The sequence below is a fragment of the Pangasianodon hypophthalmus genome, chromosome 28, assembly GCF_027358585.1.
Source record: "Pangasianodon hypophthalmus isolate fPanHyp1 chromosome 28, fPanHyp1.pri, whole genome shotgun sequence".
Taxonomy (NCBI): Eukaryota; Metazoa; Chordata; class Actinopteri; order Siluriformes; family Pangasiidae; genus Pangasianodon; species Pangasianodon hypophthalmus.
Window position 1 is genome coordinate 2,157,567 of NC_069737.1, and position 27,947 is coordinate 2,185,513.

Genomic DNA, 27,947 nt, shown 5'->3' on the forward strand with positions numbered 1-27,947 from the left:
TACGATTCAATCAAGTCCTCTTCATGTTGCTTTAATAATGCTTTTAAAATAAGCATATGAAATGTTTTCATTCTAAATGTACTTAGAGAGGTTCTTTTGCAGCCATTTTCCGTCTGATTTGCATTAATCAAACCATTATAAGTTCCGGACAATCCGGGAAATAATTTTTGAGGAACGTTCATGCAAGGCAAATGGACTAATTAAACATGATTCAGCGTATTTCCATATTCAAATGCTTCAAGTTAAATTCATTTTATAGTTGCTGATGTTTTAATAGGAAATGTCTGAGAATAAGCTAGTTCCCTATCCAACCACTTTTGCACAGAGTTCTTGTTCTGTGTGCTGTATTTGATTTGTCTTGGTACCAATATAATCCTGAAGCTTTTCAGCACCTATAACAGGATACCAAAGTGTAGGATGTCATTTTAAACAGCCAGAAATAGGCTTAGACCTCTGAGGGTTCAAACTTAGACAGTGTTTGTTATTGGGATGAGCGGTGGCCAAGGCTGATAAGACATATCGTAGTTTTCTATCAAACCCAGACTCCATGACAAAACAGAGAGATAAGACTTTTTTAAAGCAAAGATTGTTTTGATGGCTTTTCCTTTGTGTTCACAAGCGAAAAAAAAAGCAATGTTTTGAGACAGTGTAAGAACTGAAGATCACAAGAAGACACAAGACATTTTGAAGTCCTCATCCAAATCCTACCACTTTCATTTCATTCCCGCTACCAAGTTACTCTTTCTTGGAGAGAAAAAAGAGAAGAAGAATCTGATAAGGACAATAAACTTAAACATCCTAATGAATTGAATTGAATTGAAGTATGAATTGTATTTAAAGGAACATGGACAGAGGTGGATTGAGTTGCCAAACACTTTACTCAAGTAAAAATAAGTAAAAGTAGTTTTGTTTGCTTGTTTGTTTTGCCAAAATATGACATTATTCAGGATTAGGATCAAATTTATATCTCAAGTATGCAGGGATGATGATGATCATCATCATCATCATTTGATGTAGACAAAAGGATTATAAACACATATTAATATATCTATTCAACAATGATATGCATTAGCAGATAGCATGATCATAAACGATCACAAACTCTTCTCAAATTTGCATTTTTAGGGCACAGTGAAGACACCGATGGTATTTTTTTCCCTTAAATTTATCTATTTCAATCATGAATTTAATCCTAATGTAATGAACTCCATCGTTAGCCCTATTCTGATGGGATTAGTTTCACTGCATGACGTCGTAATAACTTTTTTTATACGACTCTTCTGTGATCAAACTCTCAAAAACTAGACGACAGTTAAATTAACACAGGAGAGATGAGGGAGAGATGAGTTTCTGCAGGTTGTTTTGTCTACGAATCGGCTGTTTTCAAGCATAGTCATGTGATCACTGCATTTGCAACATGGAGTCCAGAAGATTAAACACCAGGCGCTGGACGAGAGAAGAGACGCCGGCCTTCATTTCAGTCTGACGCTTTAGTCAGCATGCAGGATCGCGCTCTTCTGATTTTATTTTCCTTCTCCTGAGATGAAGTTGTAAGACCCAAACCAAGTAAGCTGTTCTCCAAAGCATCACCAAAAGAGAAAATCACCAACATGTCAATCTGGATGAGATTAAAATGATCAGATGACTGCATAGTTGGTCAAAAAACTGTTTAAACGAAAACAGAATTAAACTGGCTGTAAAATCACAGAGGAGCAGCTGGAAATGATGGAATTACTCCAATGCACCATGTGAAATGAATCCTGTCTGAACAGGACTTTAATGTGATCATTATTGATTGGTAAAACTGTGGAAGCTTTTAAACTGTGACCCATATTGTCACTTCACACGCAAAGAAAATATTTACTGAGCAGATTGTAGCCCAGTGTAACAAGATAAAAAGTTAATCGAGTTTAGTAAGAGTAAAGAGTGCTAGCTATTTAATGAAATAGTTAAAGTTCCCTTAAGTAAAAATAATGGAGTAAATACTGCAAATTACTACATACCTCTGAGAATTAGTTTTTACTTGATATGTACCAGTTCATCAGATCTGGTTTTTTTTTTTTTTTCAATTTTATTTAAATGCTACCTTAGGGAAAAGAACTTATGAGAAGATAAAAGAGACAACACTCAGATCATAAATTAAGATTTTATTAAATGATGGTAAAATTTGTTACAGTAAAAACACTTTTTTTCAAAGTGAAGTTACACATCAAGGGTAAATCTTTTGTATCACTACAGAGAAACATTATTAACATAATTATTATTATTAACAATATTTAGATATTATAGGAATATTATAGTACCTTTAAGGAACAAAAATGTTCCCTGTTCCTTTTCTCTGACAAATGCACAGGTTTTCTTATGTACTTAAACATGTTTATTGGAGCCATTGTATTAAAATACGTTTGAAACCTTCCCTCAGTTTCTGCCCTAAACAGTCATTAACAAATGTTCGTGTTCCTTCTCACGTCTTCTGTTTGTGTACAACATAATGAGGTTCTGCGTATGCTTGTTGGTACACGGCGGGTGAAATTGGCACTTAATCAATAACAGATCTACGGTGTCATTTTCGACGGTGCAGGTAGAATCACAGCTGCGGAAAAATGATACAGTGTGGAAATCGATTTAGTGGGAAATTTGCTCAGTGAACTGTGATATTGCGAAAAGAATGTAATGAAAAACAGAAAACTAAACTGTGTAAACCTCCTTTTTTCAGGTCACATAGCAAGTGAAGAGAGAAATACAGTATATTTAGCGCCGCTCTCCCAGAAGCCAGTACGTTCGTACCAAACCTTTTCCCTGTAACGGAATACATGTGGTAAGAAAATGCAGAGATATCGTACTGTCACAGTGGCTTAAAACAAGAACGTAAAAGGGTGTAATTGTGAAAAGGGGCAGGGCTAGAATGAACTCATAATCAAGAAGTCTGGTTAGATGTACTGCTGCGATATCCAGACAAATCAGCTCCCTTTGTTCCGTTTTTCTGGTGGTTTAGTGCGCTGACATTTTTGTAATAATATACAATTCATTTTAACTCTGTTTCCAGCTGTGCGTCTGCGCTAAGATGAGGTAATGTGCAATACTGGACCCTTTAGAATGCTAGAACCAAAAACCAATAACCCTCACTGAACTTCTTTAGGAAGATGAAACTCATCCAAAAAACAACCTTAAAGAAATCTGTTTAGAAAGATAAATGCCTTTAGAAGCTAGAGAAGAACCCTTGACATCCCCTTTAAAACGCTATAACTATTTGAACAACCCATTAGTTAAAACTCACCCCAAGAACCCTTAACAAACCCCTTTAAAAAGCTAAAACCCACTCAAAACCTTCAGCGAACCCAGTTAGATACCTAGAACCCTAGATAAAGGCCTTTAGAAACAAGAACCCATTTGAAGAACCCTTGACAAAAGCTGTAACTATCCAAACAAGCCTAGTTAGAACCCATTCAGAGAACCTTTAACGAATCCCTTTAGAAAGTAAGAACCCATCTGGATCACCCTGAATGAACTCCTTTATAGAGTGAGATCATGGGTTTGTAAAATAGCACTACACCTGCACATCTCATTTTTCACAATCAAAATAGCAACCAAGCAAGAACAGGAAAATTCTTACTCCCAATCAAATTAGCAACACATCATAGCAGGAACAAATGGGGCCAGTGGAGCTGAATGGCGTGATTGCATGCTGAATTTGACACTCGTGTGCTGTACCTTGATGTGTATATCTCCTCTCAGCTCACACTGGAATGTCGTAAAAGTATCCAGTAGAGATTTAGTAGAACTGCTCACATGGATTTTCAATGCTGAAGAAGCAGAAACATATTGTTTAAACTCACAAACACTTCAACCACAACCTTGTCTCTAAAGTTTAGCAGAGAAAATGTGTCTAATTCCATGGCTATGTTTAAGCTTAAATGTATGCAGTGTTTACGACACTGGAGTTAGTCCTTATCAAACTGTTGTCATAACATTCTCAGGATTTTATCTTACGTAAACCATATGACTCCATCCTCGAGGCAGTGTTGACAGTGTCTCCGAATAAGCAGTAGCGCGGCATTTTTAGACCCACGACCCCGGCCACGCACGGCCCTGGAACAAACACAGCATATTTTACATTTCAAGCACGCTGCTGTGTTGTGTGTGTTGACCTGTTGCAGGGTAATAGTGAGTCAAACTATGAAATATAGCAATAATAGTAATAGTATGTATAAATCGAACTAGCAAGCAGCAGTAAGATCAGCTGTTTTTCTTAAATAAACAGATCCCTCATATGGCTACAAATGTACTTCTGATGAACATGAGGTGTGAGGTGCACAAGACCAGAGTGGGTCCTGTTGACCAGAATTTACAGAAATTTTCAATTGATTAATGCTAATTTCATCTCCATCCTACTTACACCCTACTTACACATCGTTTAAAAACAGGGTTACTGTGTACAAGTAGCTGATTTCAACACTGCATGCAATGCATATTCCTGAAATTTCTGTTTATTGTTATTTTACTGAACTTCTTCAGAAAGCAAAACGTAATCCAAAAACATTTTGATGACTCCATTTAGACATGTAGAACTTCTACTGTATGAACGTTACCCCATTAGAAAGCTAAAACCCATCTGAAAAATACTTTTGCACCCATTGAGAAAGATAGAACCCACTGGAAGAACCCCTGACAGCCTTGAACAAGCTGTGACACCACAATGAGATAGATTGTGATACTGATATTATATCGCCATATCAAGTCATACTCTTTATTCGTCTCCAGACAAAAGACAAACGTTCCACGAATCAACACAACATACAACCAATCGAATAATAACAATGTAAGTTTGTGATGTTTCGGGACATCGTGAAATCACCACGCAGAAACCAACGATGGGTAAGAGTCTGGAACATCGTCAATTCTTGAGGATCCCCACAGATCTTCCCTTAGTCAGTGTCACATCTATGAGTGAGGGCTTGGAAGTTTTGGGAGCCAGTTGGAACTGGTTTATCAGTATCAAACTTGGGCTCACTTGCTGGTATCCAAAACCCCCAAGTTTCTTTTGGCCACGAAGGTAGAGCAACAAGCAGCCAGGGCCTTCATCCAAACCATGTCTAGATCCTACATGCTGATTCTTGAAGGATCTCCTGATCCCCCAGTCTCCAGGTTATTTCAGTAAATATTTAACTTCATGCTCATGAATGTTCTACTGAGTCTCTTGGTCTAACCTGAATGAATTCCGATGCGGACCTTCAGTCGCTGTTGAGGAACGTGTGCGCTCTGGAAGTGCTCCATGCCCTGCACTACGGCTAAGGACATTCTGGCTACCTCTCTGGCATGCTCGTCTCCATTTCTTATAGGAAGACCTGACACCACCATGTAGGCGTCGCCTATCGTTTCTACCTGAGGAGATAAGAGGAACCAGATTTGCAAACCTGATCAGTTATCCAACTTTTTCATCAGTCTTTTTTTCACTGATTAATGACAATCGTCATCCTTTCATGTTATATACTGACCTTATACACATCATGGTTGTCAATGATGTTGTCAAAATGCGTGTACAAGTCATTGAGCATGTTCACCACCTTTCAGAAAAAAAAACAAAAAAAACTGCTTTTGTTATAGGTTATGCGCGCAAGCTCACGTATTCTCACACACATTTCAGATTCCACACATGCATGCAGCTGTACATACACACATGCCTAAGAAACAACAATGGTCCTGTACCGATGAAGCAGCAATGCTCTTCAGTTACCACGGTTACATTATTTCCTTGATGTGGAGACATAATTAAGGAATAAAATACAGGGTCATGTGATGAAGCAGACTTCCTGTTATCAGCCTGAAGTTTTATTTCTCTTATACCACAGCAATTTGCAAACGCACATACATTTCTTTATTTATTAAAGAAAAAGATATTGTACATTTAATTATTTAATGTTCCCAAAAAAACAAGTTAGTTCCTGTTCTTACTTATGTTATAGCAGCTATAAACAGACGGTCCCTCATCAGCTTCTGTTTTTCTGTCTCTCTTTAAATTAATGAGACAAAAAAAAATGCAGCTTGTTTTGTTACCGAGAAACCGCAAAGTGTAAACTCCTCTAATTGATTAATTAACAAATTGTTCACAAAAAAATGGGAGGAAATGGATACCATTTGTTACCATTTTACCATTACCAATGTTACCATTTTACAATTTAATACAAAACAATGTTATAAAAATATATTTCCAGACTCACGATATCTTAGAAAAGTGTATTGTGACACCATTTATCATGATATTGTGAATTCAAAGTGCTAAGAAATCCGATCTTAACCGCACAATTCAGGACACAACATCCCACTGATTTTATAGCCTCCATTAGCTAATCTCACTCAGCTAGCATCATCGACTTCGTTAGCTCACCTGACTATGTTAGCTCAATGGCGGTCATTAGTTTAGCTTACTTTAACTGACCAATCCAAGGCCCTGATTTATTATCTTGGCTGTCCAATCACTGTTAGCAACAGTTTCCGCAGTTTCCGTTGAATATACTGTATTTTTGAAATTTGAGGTCCAGACATACTCAAACACCACACTTAATGAAACTTTATTCTCATTCCAGTTTGATCCTTGATGCTCGTTATTCCCAAAATCTTTCACTGCGCTTCGGACATGTGAGTGATTTAGCTTAGTGAGAGTCATCACCTGCATCGGTGTGAGGGAGGCCGACATCGCCGTAAAGCCTTCAATGTCACTGAAATAAACAGTGACGCAGTCGTAGGTCTCGGCTCGCACCGTCCTCCCGGCTATGAGCTGTGCGGCTACGGATCTAAAAATACACAGGAAAGTCAAGTGGCTTTTAAGAGGCTCTTTAACGGCGTCACGAGGTTATCGGGTCAGGCGTCAGGACAGGTGCTACTGTGGATTTGGCAACTTCATGACATCACTGTATCTGCTAAAATACACGAGATGTAGACATATAGCGGTGGCTAATGCGCTTAAGGCTTAAGTGATGCGAGCCAGCAGGAGCATCTCATCATCATACATTCCCAGGAGTGTGTCACTGAAAGGACATGGAGAGGTTACCGTGGCAACATCTGGGTAAGGAGAGCTTCGGCTTTCTTCTTCTCTTCCTGCAGCTGAGCCGTTCGGTCGCTTACCACCTCCTCTAGATTGCACGCATACTGCTCCAGACGTGACAACAGATCGTCCAGGATCTTCTCACTACCACTGATGCACACACACACACACACACACACACACACACACACACACACACACACACAAGTGGATTTGGATGAATTTTACACACTCTAAAACCTATTCCACAACCAATCCATGAATTCCAAGTGTACATTTCAACGCATCATTAGTGCATATTGATAAAATCCTGATGATTTATGGAATCGTCAATGAGCCAGGACTTTCTGACTCACACACTCCAGGGAGACACACTTAACACACTTAGCAAGCGATAAATAACATTCACGTCATGTAGAGGCTATCAGATGGAGCAACGCTGTCTGAGATAAAGGAGAGTTCTTTAATAGAATGGCTGCTTTTATTACAACAACAAACAAAAATATTAGAAATGGAAAAACAATCTATTTTTAGATGCATTCTTGAACATCATAAAAGCACTTATTCACTGGATTATAGTTGAGTGCAAATGTTTTCACCCCCTTGTTTTTTTTTTTTAATGAAACAAAGCCAAATGTTTCTGTCTCTCTACCACTTTCTATCTCTCTCTCTCCCTCTACAACTGTATCTGTCTCTCTTATTTGTCTCTCTCTCTACCACTTTCTCTATCTGTTGGTCTCTCTCTCTACAACTTTCTCTCTGCCTTTTTACCACTTTCTGTCTCTCTCTACAACTGTATCTGTCTCTCTTATTTGTCTCTCTCTTTGTCCATCTCTCTCAACCACTTTCTCTATCTGTCTGTCTTTCCCTCTACCACTTTCTCTGTCTATCTTATCTGTCAGTCTGTGTCTATCTCTTTTTTCTTTCTATATAAACCGCTTTCTCTCTCTCTCTCTCTCTCTCTCTCTCTTCCACCCTGTTTGTCTCTCACTACTACTTTCTCTATCGGTCTGTCTCTCTATGTGTGTGTCTCTCTACCACTATTTCTCTCTCTCTCTCTCTCTCTCTCTCTCTGTCTCTCTCTCTCTCTCTCTTGCACCCTGTTTGTCTCTCTTATCTGTCTCACTCTCTGTCTCACTATTACTTTCTCTATCGGTCTGTCTCTCTATGTGTGTCTCTCTACCACTATCTCTCTCTCTCTCTCTCTCTCTCTATCTCTCTCTGTCTCTCTGTTTTTCCCATTCCCTCCTCCTTTCATCTCCAGGAGCAGGAAGAATACTTTGCGTGATACACAGTGACAGCTTTGTTCTCGGGGGATGCCGTGTCTTCCTCGTTGCGTGTTATTGGTCCCTGGAGGCGTCCCATCATGCCTTGTGTTTGTGTAGCTCATTAAGTGCCGTCAGAACTAAGTGTTATTAATGATCATCTGCGTCTCGCTTCTGCTGCTTTTTATTAACAGTGAAAGCCACGGCAGAGCGAGTCTCACTTACACATCCTGAGGACAAGCGGAAAGAAAAGAAGCAACTTCCTGTAACCACTGGGGAGGAGAGAGAGAGAGAGAAAGAGAGAGAGAGAGAGAAATGGAGAGAAACAGAGAGACTGGGGCTTTTTCACATCAGAACTGTAGATGGAGAGAGGAAGTGGAGGACAGACTGAAGAGAATTGTTCATATTTTAGTATAAAAACTCCATCTTTATATCAGATAGACAGATCTCAGATCTCAGAAAGAGTGAGAGAGAAGAATAAGAATAAAGAAAGAATGTGAGAAACTCTCCTTTTATTTTTCTCATTTTATTAATTATTGTTTAATTATTGTCATTTTATTGATAATTCTATTAAAATAGATTAAAATGAGTTTATATTTGAAAGTGATTCAACTTATCCTACAGTGCTGCTGAATTCTTGATTCTGATTGGTCAGAAGGTGGTGATTAATTTTCTATAACAGCAGCTCTGACAGTAGTGCAGCTGCAAGTCACAGGTTTATATTAATGCACTCGTTCTAATACGGTATCATTTCATTTATTCTTTTTAGGGTGGTATCAGTAAAGTAACATCGCTTCATCACATCACCCTGTTGTTGATTATTTTCCTATAACACCACACCATGGGGTGTTTTATTCCTTACATAGTGTGTATAAGTTGCTTAGACATCATATACATCATATACATGAGTGCAAATGTATTTACATGTATTTAGCAAATACATCTGGTCCAGTTCATGCCAGTTTCCTCTTCACGAGCATTTATGGTTATCATAAGTAATGGCACCCCCTTGCGTGGAATAAACACCCTGCTAAACATAAATGAGTGAGTGATTAAGTGTGTGAGCTACAAGCCAGGTCTATCTAAAATGCCTTCTCTCTCACTAATTGCTTGTAATCGTCCCTGGACAAACATCTCCGTCTCTACAGGGGACCTCAGAGGTCAGGAACAGGGAGGTTCAGCATCAGATGAATTCTTTTATTACTGCACGGATCAGGACTGCCACGTGGTGTTTTAGATACAGAGTCTTTAGTCGAGACCCTGCAGCAAAGCAGTGACTCAGCGCACGTCAATGTATGACTCATAAGAAAGCGCTCCTACTTCCTGACCTCTCGCTTTTCTGAGAAAGGAATGAAAATCTCGCATCTTGAGTAGGTAAATTAAGGGAAAAACAGACATGGACAAAATCAAACATTACTTACATAAATAAGAAATGGTGAAACAGTACCTTAGAGTGTATCGCAAATGTAAAACAAAATCGATTCGTTTGTGTTAGTTCGTGTCCCTGATCACATTGTGCTCAACTCATCAGTATCAGTTACTTAAAAGACAGAAGTCTTAAAATATTTGTTAGAAGTGGCTCGAATGATTCCTAAGACCAATCAGACAACACGCGTGGTCCAATGTTTCTTAAGTTCACAGCGACTTGACACCTGTTAGTGTAAATGTTAATGAGTTAATCTTATACACAAGAGCGCTGTATTTTCCTAAAAGTCTTTCTTTTTTCATGATGTCACTATGAACACGTGGGTGGGGAAAACCCACAACTGAACCAACAATATCCTGTTTTTCACAAAACAATCAATCAAAAGTTCAAGGAGATTTGTTTGAAAATACATCACGTTATGGGGAAAAGCTTCATGATCTCTAGTTTACGTCACAATTTCCATTTCTGGTTTGATAACTTATTTACCATCCAGCCAGAAAAGCTAAGCTCTGTACTGTATTTGTGAGAGATAACATAATAATATTTAATATGATTTTTAAGACAAAATTGAAATGCCGCATCAGTACTGACCCGCTGGGGCACATGTTCTTGACGATGGTTCTGAGGGAGGAGAAATCCAGCCTCTCTGATGCTCTTTCTCTCCAGCAGCTTAGTAACAGAGCTTCCACACCGTCCTCACACTCGCAGGGGTCCACATGCGGCCGCAGCGGCCTGCTCCCACCCGCCTTCACCAGCTCCACTATCTCTGAGGGAGAGCGAGAGAAAACATAGGGGGAAAAAAACTACAAAAATAATTATTAAATAATAATAATAACAAAATTTATTAGAATTAAATGAGTATTTTTCTAAACAATACATATCACATTTAATCTTTGCCTGTTGATATATATATATATATATATATATATATATATATATATATATATATATATATATGTATATATATAGAAAGTTTTCAAAGAATTTGCATTTATTTATGCAAATGAGGCTTCATCTACTTAAATATGCGCATATTTGCATACTTAATACAAACCTAGTCTTTGCATGATGCTCGAATACCTTCATTCAAAGGATCATCTAAATCTCTTTTTTATTTACATGCTAGACTGTAAATAAAACATTTCATTTTATTTATTATATATTTTGTTGAAATATTATTCCTTTCTCAAGAAAATAGTATGTTATGCCACGTTTTTGTCACTACTTGTTTGTCTAAAGCAATTTGATTTTAAGGAAAAAAAACTACTTATTAATAAATATATTTTATTTCCAAAATAAATGCAAACATAAAAAAACCACTATTTAAATTTGTCTTAGAAACAAATGTCTTTGAAAGAATTAAAAAAATACACAGTGTGTCCAAACTTTCAAGCATGACTCATCCGAAAATCTCTCGAGACGTCTGAGAAGGATTCTCTGCAGAAGCCTGGTGTGTTTAAAAGCATTTGTGTACGGAGGCTCAGACGCACCTCTGGCCTTAAGCGAGCTGTTCGGGATGTAGAAAGGTCCTCTGCGGTACACCACTTCCTGAGCGATAATGCCAAAACTATACACGTCTCCTTTCTGAGTCCCGTTAGCAGTCACAGTCTGCCTCAGGATCTCAGGAGCTCTCCATAACAGCGCTGAGAGGATGAAGAACACACACTGAGACACACTTATTCGAAGAGATGGATACAAAGTTTGAAGTTTGCTCACAAAGAAATGTAAGTGGTCAGAAAGATGTTTCAAATTGTTTCTCAATATGTCTTTTTCATCTAGTATATACCAGAGAGACTGTGATAATAATATTGTCTGGTGAGTTGAAACAATTAAAGCATCCATTTGCATTTTTCTGGCCTGGAAATTAGCTTTGCCCTCAGGTTGAATGGCTGCTCAGCCCTGCATCTTTCCAATAAAAATCAGCTCATGAGACATACACAATTTCATCATTACATTTCTATTGCAAATGTACTTCATGTACTGCTCTTTTTGTTGGTTTAATCGTTTAAAGCATCGGTTTGCAATTTTTTTTCTGGCCCAGAAATTAGCTCTGCACCAGGTTGAATGGCTGATAAGCCCTGCATCATTCCAATAAAAATCAGCTTATGAGACATACACAGTTTCATCATTACTCACCAATTTCTATTGCAATTGTACTTCACATACTACTCTTTTTGTTGGATTAATCATTTAAAGCATCGGTTTGCAATTATTTTTTCTGGCCCAGAATTTAGCTCTGCCTAACTATAGGTTGAATGGCTGATAAGCCTTGCATTTGCTCTTTAAACAGCATTTCATAGTGAGACATACACAATTTTATCTTGAGGTTTCTGTAAAAACCACATGCAGCTCCTTTAATTAGTTTAATCATTTAAAGCATGTGTTTACATTATTCTGGCCCATAAATGAGGTTCACTCCCAGGTTGCCCTTATCTTTAAATAGCATCTCATGACACAGACTGTTTTATCTTTGTTTCTATTGCAATTGTAATTCATCACACAGGCAGCAGAGGGCATTCAAAATTACATACAGCTACTTTAATTGGTTTAATCTGTTTGTGATTTTTCTGGGCTGGAATTAGCTTGGCTCACAGGTGTTTTCCTTAATCTGTAGCTAATAAAATAGTTTTATCTTTGTTCTATTATAATGTGTAATTCATCTTGCAGGCAGCAGGTGTAAAAAATCACATACTGCTTCTTTAATTAGTTTTATAATTTAAAGCATCTTTTTACATTTTTCCTGCCCTCTAATTTAGCGCCACCTTCAGTTCTTTTTTTCTCTTAAGACGCAGCTCATCAAACAATTTTATCTTTATGTTTCTGTTACAATTGTAATTCACTAAGCTTACATCAATGGGCTGTAAAAATCACATACTGCTTCTTTAATTAGTTTAATCATTTAAAGCATCTGTTTACATTTTTCTGGCCTGGAAATTAGCTCCACCCCAGATCTTTTCCTTAAGCAGCAGCAAGAAGAAACAAGAAAAAACAGTTTTATCTTTTTCAATGTGTAACTCACCTCACAGGTAACAGAGGTGTAAAATCACATACTGCTCCTTTAATAATTGTCCAAAAAAACTCAAATATGTGTGTTTTTTTCTCTCTTTAATCCCAGGACATGCACTCACAGCTCCAGTGGTCCACTGTGCCGGCGTGTCTCAGCTCGCTCAGGCCGAAGTCAGTGACCTTGAGGACGAAGCGGCTGTCCACCACACAGTTGGAGGAGGACAAGCGGCCGTGGGAATGTAAAGGGCTGCGGTGAAGGTAGTCCATGCCCTAAACCAGGGGTCACATGACTTCCCTTACTGTTTATTCATGATACAGTGGACAAAATATCCATTATATATCTAATACACACATTTATACAGAAATCAGCATGTTGGCTTTCTATCTTAATATCTATATCAGAGATTTGTTCTTTATAGTTGACAAAAATAGCCATCCAATAATATTTTATCTGATTTATTTTGAGTTTTGGGATTGATACACTCCAGAAAGATGAGAAAAGTTCACTGGACATGCTGACTCGCTACTACGAAGCTGAGATGCAAATGAAGTCTTCAAAGTGCGGTCTTCATTCTAATGCCCATACGATCTGGTTCCTTTAAACATTTAAAGCATCTGTTTGCATTTTTTCTGGCCTGGAAATTAGCTCCACTGCCATGTTAAATGGCTGCTCAGCCCTGCATCTTTTCTGTAAACATTAGCTTATGAGATCTACACAGTTTCATCTTAACATTTCTATTGCAGTTGTAATTCACATACTGCTCCTTTAAGTAGTTTAATCATTTAAAGTATATTTTCTTCCGGGCCGGAAATTGGCTCTGACCCCAGCATTGAGCCTTTTCTTTAAACAACATCTAATGAGACATACACAATTTTATCTTTATGGTTCTGTCACACAAATGTAATTCATCTAGCTTAGAGCACTGGGTTGGAAAAAATCACATACTGCTCCTTTAATTTTTTTTGTTTGTTTGTTTGTAAGAAATATGGTAGAAATGTGGTTTTATTTTGGCGCTCAGTATGGCAGAGTTTAGTTCAGGCTACTGGAGAAAAAACTCTGATAAAACAAAAAAATAATTGTGCACCTTTTATTCGTTATCACATTAATGAAGGTCTTTGTCCTGTGAGCAGGGTTGCCAGGGTTGGGGTTTTTACACTTCATCTGGATTATTTTGCAACAAAGTTGCTGGTAAAAAAAAAAAAGTCAACTCCAAAGGCTATGACAAACAAAGGGAAAGTGTAAGTGTGGACAGTGTGTCTGTAGTGTACAGAACAATTTCTGTTTTGAGATCTATTGTGAAGTTTGGGAGAGGAAAAAGGGGAATTCATCAAGGCTTTTTGTGCAGATTTTGAGAAATATTTTTCCATATAAAAACCTCTCCTTCAAATTACTTTATTTTTGGTTTTGTTTTGTCTTGTGGGATTGCAGTCACAATACAATACACACCTCAAGCTTCTACTAGAGTATAAGCTAATTATTAAAAAGGAAATTAAATCAGAAATACATTTATACATGGGCCTTTGCTATTTACATTTCTCTTAGAAATAAATTTCAACCCTAAGCCTTTATTTTCTGAGAACGAGGTCAGAATTTTCCTAAGTGTCAAGTATGTGCATTCCTCGAGGCAACTTGATAGTCGCTGGGAGATTTCAATTCCGTGGAGAATGGAACATTGGAGATTAATCACACACACACACACACACACACACACACACACACACACTGCATTATTAGTGATGTACCTTTACAATATCCAGCATGAGGGAACATTTGAAGCTCCAGTCCAGCTTAATGGAGTCATTCTTTAAAATGTCCTGCCAATTTAATGACAATGTTTTACTTTACATTATATACATTTTATATTAGGTTTACAGATAGTTTATATTATAACACACATTCTTACACATCTGCACTTCATCATTAAACTACAACCCCAACACCCCACTTATTTATCTTTAGTAGAAATAGCCATAATTTTGTAATATTCTATAAGTGCTATATTTAAAGTCAGCAAAAGTTATGCAATATTTACATGGGGATGTCATGTCCACCATGGACAATTCCTCCCCAGACCACAAGAGGGCACTCTCACGCTTCACTTTTTGAATTTCTTCTTTGGTTGTCTGCTCCATTTCCTCCCTAGATTGTGTGCACCTGTTTCCCCAATTAGTTCCCTATTTAAGTTCTGTGTTTTTTCCTTCCTTAGTTATAGAGCACTCTGTATGTTTGTGTATGAGTGGCAGGATTTTATATTTATTATATTTTTGTTTTCATGTTGGAGTTTCTTTCTTTTTTTTCCTTTGCTTTGCCTTGCCTCACCTTAGTCTAGATCACTGTTTTAGTTGTTCAAGTTTTTGGGTCCTTTTTTTTAGTTGTTTTGTTATTTAAAAAAAAAAATCTGCACTTGCATCTGAATCCCTGGATTTGATGACAGGGGAAAGTTACAGATATTATTCAGGCCACTCAGAAATCAGGCCTGAGTAATCTGACTCTGAATACACACAAACTTCCCCAATTTTGCTAGTAAGATTATTAAATATTGCTAAGTTGCTAAATATGTGCATGTACCCATTCTGGAAATGTTACCCTGAGGAATATATTCAGTTGGGGTCATAAGTTTTCACCTTGCAGAATCTGCAAAATGTTGATTATTTAAAAAAAAAAAAAAAAAAAAGGAGGGATCATTAAAATTGCATTTTTTAAAATTTAGTTCTGCCCTGAATAAGCTATTTCACATAGCAGATGTTTACATACAGTCTACAAGATACAACAATAACTGAATTTACACAAATTAACCAGTTCAGAAGTTTACATAGGCTTGAATACTGTGTGTTACCTGGATGATCAGTGACTGTTGTAATGTTTTGTGAGGCCATTTGAGGGACTCGCACACAACTATTTCAAAAGGTGCTGAAGAACTATTACATTCACTGATGCTGAAGAAAGCAACACGATGCATTAAGAGCCAGGGGGGTGTAAACTTTTGAGCAGGATGATTGGTGTAAATTGTTATTATTTTGTTAAAAGATCTTTTTTTTTTCCATTTAGTATTGCCCTTCAGAAGCTACATAAGATATTTACATGTTTCCAAGAAAACAAAATGATAACAGTTTATATAGGAATTTTATTTGATCCCTCTTATTTTTTTTTTTAAATTATTAACATTTTGCAGATTCTGCAAGGCGTATGTAAACTTATGACCCCAACTGTGTGTATATATATTTAATTAATAAAATACTGATATCTGAATAGCCTGTTCACACACCAATCTTTGATAATATCTATTTAAATGTTGCTGTAAGTGAGCTTTGCGCTGAGCCTACACAATGAAGTGCAGGTATTTGAGGTTTTATCACGCCAGACATCTTGTATTAGATCACAATTATAATTACAATAGTTTTACTGATTATTATTTAAACTGCATTTCTAGACCTGTAGTTATTAATGAGAAGCAGTTAACACTTACATAACCTACAGTAATGCACCGTACCAAATATAATGTCACGCTCTATATTAAACTGTTGCAAAAAATACATAGGTGCTGGTTAATATTTGCAAAAATTAATAAGTTGAATGTGTGTGAAAACCTGCAGACTTCCTTTAGGGCAATATTCAGTCAGAATAACCGGCTGCGGCGAGTCCAGGCAAGCTCCAACGAACTTACAGATGTTCTGGTGGCTCAAATCTCTGCACTGGTATAAGGATAAGGAAATGAGATACAGTGGTTCTTGATTATTTCCATTATCATCTATATATTCCACCACTAAAATCAGAACTCTAACTGAACATGCCAAAAACTCTGGTGATGCAGTAATGTCTAGAGCAAGACATCCAGTTTAAACTGTGGAAAAATCTTGCAGATAGACTTGGTCAGTGCTGGTTGGGAATTCCCAGTGGTTTCATAATGGCTACACAACAATTATGCAAAACTGTGAATTCTCTCAAAATGCTAAGGCTGTGATATAATGTGCTACAAAACAGAAATGAGATTCGAGTCTCAGATTGAAGGTTTAAGTCACACTCAATTCCCTAATTTACTGACTTTGTGACTAGACACAGATTTCAAAACCTATGACTTACTACAGGACATATGGCTTTGGACTCAGAGTCTATAGCTTGAGAGGCTTGGGATGCTTGGGATGGTGGACTCAACTCAGGCTACAACTTGGGACTCTGGACTTGACTAGGAGTTGACTTAAACTCTGTAGCTTGAGACACTGGACTCTATAAGTACAGACGCTGGACTCTGAAGTCTAAGTCTTGGGACTCTGGACCTGACATGGACTCCATGGCTTGAAACTCTGGACTTGACTTTGAACTTGCCCTGGACTCTACAACTTCAGACTTTGGACTCTACAGCTTGGGACTCTGAGATGCAACAGTGACTCTTGACTCAACTCTAAATCTATAGCTAAGATGTTTGCACTCAGCCTGGACTCTAAGACTGTGGACTCTCCTTGTGTTAATGATTGAGACTATGCTCTTGACTTAGAATCAAAGCAAGCAACTCATTACTCATAAAAGCACATGGGACATAAGACACTTTGCTACAGAATAATACATAATATGACATACTAAACTGTAGTTTTTTTTTTTTTTTTTTTTTTTTTGGCTACAATGTTCCTTTAAGTGCTCACCCGTTTTAGCTCGGTCAGCAGGTCACTGCTCAGATGCACACTTCTCACACTCAGGAAGCGAACACAGCACACAGTCCCCTTTACCAGCAGAACAGAATTAAGACACACTCCACTTATGCAACATTTAACTACATAGCCTTTTGAGTGGTTTGATGAAATTTGTTTCTGAGGTTAATTATACTATAATTATAAATATTCTGAGGTCAACATGACCAAATGCTCCCAGGTTAATTGATACACAAACATGATTTCCCCTCTGTGAGTGCTGGAGAAATGTCAAGGCCTTGTATTCTCACATTATAAACAGCAGTTCGCTGGGCTGAGGGTTTGTCCTGCATGCTGCAAATGATGGACTCGAGTGAGGCCTGGATGGATTTGCATCCCAGCAGCTGGGTCTGGTTGGAGCGAGAGACAGTGTAAATGGAAAATCTAACTACCTTAAAAGTGAGCTACCAAAACTACTTATTTACAGTGTGTGCAAAATGTCAGCTGGCTGAATGGTACTGATGCAACCGCATGAGCATGGAATAAGCGTAGTGAAAGGCCTATCATTATGACCAGGAGCAAAACCACAATTAGTGACTTAAAGAGAACGACATGCAGTGCAACATAAAGCCATTTATCCTGCAGTTATTAAGTGTTTAAAATAAAGATAATATGCGGTAGGGAGAACAGGATATTGTACACTACTCTCAGTAGGCTGTGGGGAAAACTATAAAACTATAACTATAATTGCCTTTTCTATGGAATAAAACGCTCAGTATCCTGCTGTTATAGGAAAATCATTATACCACAGCAAACTGTCAGCACTAACATTTTGTTAAATTTATTATAGAACAACACATCATACTTTTTATCCATTTAAAGTCAAATTTAATGTAGCAGAACATCCACAAAACAAGTTCCTGTTCTCAGTAATGGTAATATAAAGCTGTGATTTGAAGCTGCGCTACTTACACTTCAGCTGATGTAGGACTTTCTACACAAAAAAAATATATCCCATACAGTGAGGATAAAAATGGATGCACAAGCCAAAAGATCTAAAGGGGTTAAATGTTCGTAATCATTCATTCAGATCACGACAGTGAAAAGATCTCAGGTCAGCGTGTAAGATCATCCCCAATCTCTGTGTATTGACCTCTCACCTTGCCTGCCACTGCCGAGCAGCGAGACTCCATCGTGATGACATCACTGGCATCGATCGTCCACAGCATCATGGAGGCCTTCTGCTGCAGTTTGTACTTCCTGTTAACAAGATCCAAGATTCACGATTCACGATTCTTCTTCCAAACTGCAACATCAAGGTGCAAGCTACATTCACCGTCCACCTCCACCCTCATGACTCATTCAGCAGTTATCCAATCAGCCAATCACAATGCATCATCACAATGCATAAAATCAAGCAGATACAGGTCAAGGGCTTCATTTCCCATCAATCATCAGAATGGAGAAAAAATCTCACTGACTTTGACCATGGCATGGTTGTTCTGAGGGCTGGCTTGAGTATTTCTGAAACTGCTGATCTCCTGGGATTTTCATGCACAACAGTCTGTAACGTTTACACACAATGGAAAAAAAAACCATCCAGCGAGCATCAATTCTGTTTGCGGGAATACTCCTTGTTGATAAGACTGGAGACCAAGTGTTTTTCCAATCTTCAAACGTCTAGTTTAGGTGAACCTGTTTCCACTGTAGCCTCAGATTTGTGTTCTGAGATCACATTTTTCCCTGTTCTGATGTTTGATATGAACATTAACTGAAGCTCCTGGTCTGTATCTACATGACTTTATGCACTGAGCTTCTGCCGCATGATTGAAGGATTGGATAACTGAATAAATGAGCAGGTTCTTGAATCGTGAATCTAACAAAAGGTAACAAAAAGCTCTATTTACAGGATTGACTGATTCTAATCCAGTGCTAAAGTTTTTATTTTGTTCCCTTGAAGAGAGAGAGCTGGATGCAGCGTACAGACGTAACTGTTACATAAAGCCACCATCTCCACATCTGAAAGTGCTTTTTATTGCTTCGTTTATTCTTATGTAAGTTCATCACTACTCGTGCCAAGTCATGCTTACATTCCAGCTGTAGCTTCATTTACGAATATTCAGACTCTGAATCTAAAAATATAATCTAAAAATAGCTTTACGGCTCGTTTACTCTTATGTAAGTTGTTAAGGTGCATTAATCTTTTGCACCAGTGCCTCCACTGCTTATACTTGTGTCCAGCTGAATATTGGAAATGAACTAGGATTAGTCAGAGGATGGATTTTTTTGGGTTTGAACACCAATGAGATATTTTCCAGTTCCAAATGCTTATAGGTGGATCATGGATAACACACTCATGAAATGAATAAAAATGTCTAGAAAAGTTTAGTAATATCATATATTTGGTTTATTATGATCTTTTAATAGGAAATTCTAGATCAGTTTGACTATATTCAAGATTTTTGCAATGGGAATTTGTTAAAAAATATATATATATATACATAAAATATGTTTTCTCTCATTTTGGACATCTAAGTTTTAAAAACAAAAATAAAAATCTTGGTGAATAAATTGGTGTAAAATAAATTCTTGGTGACTAAATTGCCACTCGGCAACTATATTTGTAAAGTTTTTTTTTTTTTTTTAACTTCATTCTACTTTTACTTTACGGCTGCTAATTTTTGTTTCTTTTTTTCATATAAGTGAGTTTTAGACAGAAAAAAAAATTAAAATTAATTAAAAAAAAAAATGAATACCAAAATTTTGCATTAAAGGGTTAATAGATGTGTGTTTTTATTAAAGCAGGTATTACCTGTAGAGAATACCAACTGAGACGGTCCCTGTGGCGATCAATCCCACAATAAGACCCACTGCAATCGAAAATCTGCTCTCTGAAACACACAACAATCACAATATGCATCTTTTTTCTAAAATCTAGACCATAAAATGAAAGCTCATTAGGAGAAAAGCTGGTAGTATAAGCATTCTCACACTTTTATTACTCCCACCTGTCTGCTGAAGGCTGGACAGAAATCAATACATTGCTAAATATATATATATATATTCTAATAAAAAATAAAGTCAGATCTATATTCCAATAAGATTTTCAGGAGTTTCACATCTGGAAGGCACGAGTGAATAATTCAGAGCGATCTCTATATATTTTCTCTCCATTCTTCATCTTTTTTAATCAAAGCAGAAGAGCAGAGGTCATGAAGCTCTCACTTGGTGAAGTGGAAACAAGTTAAAGCGCATGATCTGTCCCAAAAGCTCAGGGTACGGGGCAAATCTGGATCTCTAGCTCCCCCTGTTGATCCGAAATGTTCAACTGCAACAACTCCAGAGCAGGTCAGATACTTCCTAAACACTCGCAAGATGATTTTATACGTGTGTGTGTGTGTGTGTGTATGTATGTATACATAAAGATTTGTTTTCCCAAAACGTAATTTCTAATAAATGTGGTTCTAGTTCTTATGTTGGAGTGTAAAATGAGATGTATTTCCAAGAAAAGGGAAAATAAACAGAAAAATTGACTTAAAAGAAATGAAAGTAAGGATCCAAACCTAATTCGAAGAACAAAGTGTGTGAATCAGGTCAGATGAAGGTTTTTTAAATTATTATTATTTTTAATTATGTTACTTTGTGTTACATATTTCGGTGTTAGAAAGGCTCTGTATGCATTGAACAAACACACACACACACACACACACACCATTGTTTTGTTTTTCTCTCTTCATTTATTTTACATTCAAAAATCTTTCAAATTGTGTTTTGTTGATATGCGCATGGATAATATTTTCTCTTGCATTTTTATTTTTTTTTTTTCTTCTCTTCAGAGTGGCTTTTAAAGTCCATAAAAATCTCATGTTATATGTTGTGTTTAATGAACTGATTTTTACTTTTTTTTTTTTTTGGTAAATATTTGTTGCTACTATTAACAATTCCATTTAGTAAATAGTAAAACACTCCATGTCATGCCGTTATAGGAAAATAATCAACCATGTGGCGGTGTGATGAGGCGGCGTTACTCTCACCACCCTGAAGTTGATTATTTTCCTATAGGAGCACGTCCTTGAGTTCCTCGTACGCCATAGTAATTTGTCGAAGTTTACAATTTTTTATTTATTACAGAATGTTACAATGTACTTTTTATCTGTTTATAGTTACATTTAATGTAAGTAGTACCTGTGCTGTTGCAGAGTTCTCCTTTAAATCCACATCGCGGGGAATCTTTAGGAGGACTCCGCCTTCCTCCAGGCCAGCTGATCTGAATTCCTTCCACCGCTTCATACACCTTACGAGTCCCAAAGTAGTTAGCAATGACCTACAAAAAGGAAGAAGCTTAGTATAATGCTGTGTGTCCTCACAAGTACTGAATCCTGATGGATGGAAAGTAAGTGTGTGTGTGTGTGTGTGTGAGTGAGAGAGAGAGAGAGAGAGAGAGACCTGACGCTGGCTGTCACTGCCCTGTATGTGTTTCAGCATATAAGCCGGCTCACGGTCCCCACTAGCATCCATCATCACATCTCCTTGGATCCCTGGTGGAACAGCCACAAAAAAACATCCCATAATAATCTTCTCTGGACTGAAATCTATCTGCTATTTTAACTTCTTAAAATCGTCTGTGAAAAAAACATGACTTTATGGCATAAATTCAGACTGGAGGTGTCGGCTGTTTTTACTAACCCCTGATGGTTCTGTTCCACATCCTCCGAGTGACCTCAAAACCGTTAAACGGGTCGGAGTTCTCTACCAACGTTTCATGCAAAGCCTGAGCGTAAATCCACACGCTGTCATGAGCGATAGCTGCCAGAACTGATACCTGTTAGAGGACATAAGGACAAAAATAAAATCCCATTTTACCACTAAAACTTCTACTAAGTGGCTAGTTACAAGTTTCGTCTTAAAGCATATTCACAAAAGTTTTACAAACAAATTAGAAGAAAATCTTAAAATTTAAATTAAAATTAAAGCCAGGATCTCCACTTAAACTCATAAATGAGATCTCAATTCACATTGCTGTATTAAAATACTTTTTTTAATGCTACTACTTGTATATGTATAAATAAGTATAAATTAACAAGATAAGCAACAGGTTTTGCTTTTAGTGCTAAAAATGCTTAATGTATTATTTTTTAAATACAAAATAAGAAGTCTAAAACTAAAAACTTTGTTTATTTCTAAAAATGTTTTTCAGTTTGTTGGTTTCTTGATTTTTTTTTTTTTAAATCAGATAGTTAGGAGTTACTTCTACCATTAACTAATTCAATTTAACATTAACATTAATCTAAAACATCATCTGATTAATTAGGCCCAGTTGTTCAAACCTAATTAGTAATTAATTTTTAGTTTTTATGCTGATGAACAATAGTGAAGCATTTATTTTATACAGGGCTTTAAAGATGAAGGATTATAAATATTCAGTAATGTATTTACACTGAGCCATGAGTTATCTCACTGACTGTTTTTGTTTCTCCTGTGAGGATGAAGAAAATCAGTTTCAGTTCAATTTTATCACCGTTTTAGACTGTTTGTATGTAAACTTGCTTCCTTTTAAAGAGCCTTGATGCTTTAAGTAATAAAAGTAAAAATGCTTATTAAAAAAGTTTATTTTTTTTGTTTATTGTTTAGTTTATAGTACAATTTCTATGCAATTTATAGCTTGTATGTCAGTAAAGAAATATTAGAATAAATAAATATTTTATTTTATATAAAAAATGTTAAATCCCATATCTGTTGGTCTTAACAAGTTTTTTTTTTTTTTTTTTTTTTTTAACAGCTTATTTAACTAAAACAGATTTAAACTAAAACAAATTCCTCGTATGTGTAAACATACCTGGCAATAAAGCTCATTCTGATTCTGATTCTGATTATTTCGTGAGTATTTCATGATTGAGATCATGTTTCTCACCACCCAGGCTAACCTTCTCATGAGGTTCATACGTGTATCCAAAGTCCCGTTCTGAACGCTTGATGACCTCCTCAGCGAAAGCTCTGTAACGCTCATCATTAGGCTTGTACATGGACAGGATGAAAAGTGCCTGATAGGCCTGCTTCGCCACCGAGTCATACTCATCTCCTGAGTAAAAAATCTCAATGTTAAACAGTTCGGTACTTTTCCATCATCAAGCCAGTTTACGTGTAACATTCATGAGCACGGCACCTTGTTTCCATTCGAAACTCCCGAACATCTCATCCTGACTGTAGGGCATGAAACAGAAGAAGACAAATTCTCCGCTGCTCAGACCTCGACCATGAGCTTCGATCATTAAACTGCGCACCACCTCGCCATGAGCTGAGATCACGACAACTACACCACAAGAGAAGCATTAAAAATGCGACAAGGTGAAACTTAAATCTACAAACAACAAAAAAATCTTATTTTACCACAAAAAGTCGCTCTAAAATTTCATAGCTACAAGTTTTTTCTTAAATTGTGGCTCTAAAAGTTCATAGCTATGAATTTCTTCTTAAATCGTTGGTCTAAAAATTAATAGCTATGAATTTCTTCTTAAATCGTTGGTCTAAAAATTAATAGCTATGAATTTCTTCTTAAATCATGACTCTAAAAGTTCATCGCTACTGAGTTTCTTCTTAAATTGTGGATCAAAAAGTTCATAGCTATGAATTTCTTCTTAAATCGTTGGTCTAAAAATTAATAGCTATGAATTTCTTCTTAAATCGTTGGTCTAAAAATTAATAGCTATGAATTTCTTCTTAAATCATGACTCTAAAAGTTCATCGCTACTGAGTTTCTTCTTAAATTGTGGATCAAAAAGTTCATAGCTATGAATTTCTTCTTAAATCGTTGGTGTAAAAGTTAGTAGCTGTGGGTTTCATGTTACAGACACAAAACTAAACTCTGAATAATTACAAACAGCATCGAGGTGAAACTTAAATCTGTATTCATTTGTGTAATTCATAAAAAAGCCACAGAGCTCCAGTGTGACTTACTGCGAGACGAGCTGGAGATCTCCGTCAGAACCTTCGACTGCAGCACAGTGGAATTATGGGTAGGAGGACCATCAATCTCCAGATACTTCGCCACTGTGATGTTATTATTCTCTGCTTGGTATCTTTAAGAAAATAAATGAAACAAAGAATAAAAGCATGAAAGGTATCAAGTCAAGCATTAAAAAGATTACAGGTATAGTTTTAATTATAGTATTTATATTATTTATATTAATTTATTTATTGCAGTTCTTATTTTTATTATTGTTTAAATTAGTGTTAATAATTATTTATTAGTAGCTCATAATAATTAGTTTCAGGTTTGTTGCTATATTTCTGTGTGTAAAGTTGTAACTGTTTTAGATCCTATTTAATTTTTTTATTTAAAATTTATTATTGTTTTGGTGAGTTGTTATTTCTATGAATCTTTTGTTTTTCTTTCATATATATTTCAGCTTCAGTTTTAGATTTAGCTTTAGTTTTAAATGTTATATTTTGGGCTTTTTTTTTGTCTGTTCTTAAAGACTTTCTTTAAATTTCTATATAAAAGAATAAAAATTAAAAAGCAAATGAATAAATAAGTCCAGTGAATATTGCTAGATTGTTTGTTTGTATATAAAAATGAAACAGTGAATGAATTTATATGCAAATTAATAATGTGTTTAATTAAAAGAAGAATTATTATTATTTTAATTTTTCATTCATTTTTTTCATTTTTAATAAAAAACATGTATGTGAATATCAGAAATGTTAACATACTTTTGAATTTGTTTTGTTTTGTTTAGTAGATTACATTTTCATGTACATTCCTTTCTTTTCCACACTGAACTAGAGAAATCCTGAGAACGTGTGGAAGATTTTTATTTTAATTTCAGTTCATTTCAGCATTTCTAGTTTTCCTTCTGATTTTATTTACTCAGAACACTATTTTTTTGTTGCAGTTTTAGTTTTATTAGTTTTATAATACCTGCACTGTATTTTTGCTATAATAAAAGCTTAAAGCTTGACTCCACTTACCGAATCCCCTCTGCCGGAGTGCTCCACGTGGATTCACTGTTATAAACGATGCTAATGCGCTGCCATCCAAACTGCTTACAGATCGCCACAAAGAAGGTTCCCAACTTAGTGAAAGGGCCGAACACTCGCGTCAGGGTGGGAAACGCCTGCGCTCGAATCACACACGAGAGTAAAGTAAGCACAAAAACACAAACTAGCATGAGACAAATGGGCTTTAAATACTACAAATGCTACAATATAGAACTCATAAATCATTCATAAGCAGGAAAATTATGCTAAGTGGCTTTAATATGTGTATAAGGTTTACCTTTTTATCTAAAAACTGCTGATCTGCACAGACAGGACTGACCATAGCGATGTTCCAGTAAGCTGCTAGCTTAGCCGTCACTGCACACACCTTAAACGACACACGATAAAGGGAAACATCACAGCACCGGTTAATTCTACTTTCCTGTTTTTGTTTTATTCCTTCCCTGACTGTGTGGCAAACTGCTATTTCTAGCGTAGTTATGTGATATTTCAGCGTCACATACGTTTGAGCAGCAGGGGCCGATGAATGCGCTGTAGTTGTGTTTGTGCTGCAGAGCGACGATCCTCCCAGGACCGACCAGATCATTACACTCATCATCCACATACTGAAAGTCGAGCTGGTGACCTAAAGACCTCAGTCAGTTAACTCTCAGACCAGACAGAAGCTTAAAGTCCAAACAGAACCAGTACTGTAATCTGTGGTAGTAAAGTCAGAAGGGTACGAATCTCCCAGAGCCGACCTGGCAGGATCTCCGTGCTGTTGTTCACCGCCTCGATGGCGATGAGAGCCGCGGCTCCGATGCGGCCCACGCTGAAAGGGGTGGAGGTGTTGGGCATGGCCAAGAGGAGGGTGAACTTGGCGCTCAGACACACCGGCACCATCACCATCACCAACAGCAGCAGCAGGACAGACAGAACGGCTTTCACGTGATCTGAGACACAACGGAGGAAAGCTGGCGTTTACCAAACACTCGTACCGCGTCCAAATGTGTATATTGTTCCAAATTACATGACCTTTATACCAGGGGTCAGTGTTTTAACCCATAACTACATAACATGAGACATAGCACATTACAGGAATAGGCTAGCTTGTAAATGTGCAATAAAGCTTTCATGGGAGTCGTGTCAAGTTTGGGGCATGAAGAAATGGTATGGTCAGAGATGGACGGGCAATTAAAATGAATTCATGTGCCATTTTTAAGAACAATCTCAACCTTTTGTCTTCAAAGCCAATTTACTGAAATTTGAGTCATAACTAAGGTGGGAACTGTGGGGTGGCAGAACCCCAAACCTCAAACCCCAGAGTAACTCGCAGCTCGTATCGATGGGTTATGAGCTGGTCAGGTGACGAGACTAATGTGGATGTTGCTGAGAATCAAAGTGAGAACTCATTACTCATTTCCTGTTAGAAAATTCTTTCAAATGTGTCAGTAATGTTATTTTTCCATCAGTAGATGAGGTTATAAATGTAGAGGTAGACATGGCGTCTTTCAGTGGAACTGGAATTAAATCTTTAAATAGGATTTTCTCTGTTTATCATTTTAAAATGCTAGGAATTGACTTGAATTGAAAAACATACAAAAATGAAACATATTTCAGTTCGGGGAAGTCTGAACATACTTATTTAGAAGTATGTACTGTGTGTGTGTGTGTGTGTGTGTGTATATATATAGTAGAAAATGTTAAACATATACATATAACAACAAACACATATACATGAAGTCACTAATCCCATCCTAATCTACACATATCTTTAAGAAATATTGTTAATCTGTATGTTTCCAGCAGGATTGTATCTTGCCATTGTGTAACATGTAACCAGGTTGGTTAAAAAAGGAAATCATTTTTTTATTCTCTTTGTGAAACTGAGATCCTTTTTTTTTCCTTTACACTTGAAAAAAGTGATATGAACATTAATGATACTTTAATCGCAAGATTATCATGATAAAATCCATGACTTTACATGTGTATGTGTTTGCTTTGTCATTAGTCTATTTTATTAGTAAGCTGGATGATTAAGTTGTTAATATGGGGTTAATATTGTTGTATCGCTCCATTCAGTGCTATCACTCCACCCCTCCGCTCAGCCTCCTTTCCATCATTTAAACCCCTTTATAATTCATTTACAGCTGGATTATTGGGTGTAACGTTGATCTTGGATGTCAAAATGATCTCTGTAGCCAGAATAAATACAATATAACAAGATATAACAACAGCCTTTATTTATTAGATTATTTCTCAGATATAAATGAAGCGTACTGAGCAGATTTTGTATCCAGTATATAATTAAAAAAAATAATAATTTTCTCAGCTGTAATCAGCAAACAAATTTGATCACTTACTGTTCATGCCTTGGGAGAAAAACCAGTAGATGCCAGGAGAAAAAGTCAATTCCATTAATATTTACATCCAGATTGTACAATCTCTCCACTAATAATAAAACGAGAAGAGAAGCCAGACCGACTGGGGCTCCAGAGATATCAGAGCGTGTCACCGCCTTTGACGTTGTTCTTCTTAGCAACCAGTCGTCCGGGAAAACAAGTGATACAGTCCATGGGAACTCACTCCTCCATTACAGAAAAAGAAA

General features: G+C 36.7%; 1 protein-coding gene across 1 annotated transcript; it reads right to left on the reverse strand.

Annotated features, from left to right (window-relative positions):
* Nucleotides 1–2,286: 2,286 nt before the first annotated feature.
* On the reverse strand, nt 2,287–27,915 carry si:dkey-37g12.1 (atrial natriuretic peptide receptor 1). Its single transcript, XM_053230704.1, is given in 28 exon segments — nt 2,287–2,799; nt 3,712–3,803; nt 3,991–4,089; nt 5,208–5,382; nt 5,496–5,564; nt 6,668–6,791; nt 7,049–7,192; nt 10,325–10,499; nt 11,224–11,377; nt 11,379–11,398; nt 12,862–13,009; nt 14,483–14,554; nt 16,328–16,432; nt 17,378–17,455; nt 17,674–17,772; nt 18,523–18,622; nt 20,175–20,253; nt 21,548–21,686; nt 21,809–21,900; nt 22,049–22,184; nt 23,287–23,441; nt 23,526–23,672; nt 24,317–24,438; nt 25,331–25,476; nt 25,638–25,727; nt 25,864–25,985; nt 26,101–26,292; nt 27,703–27,915. Coding segments are annotated over 28 exon segments (3,177 nt in total). The 5' UTR covers nt 27,758–27,915; the 3' UTR covers nt 2,287–2,751.
* Nucleotides 27,916–27,947: the final 32 nt, after the last annotated feature.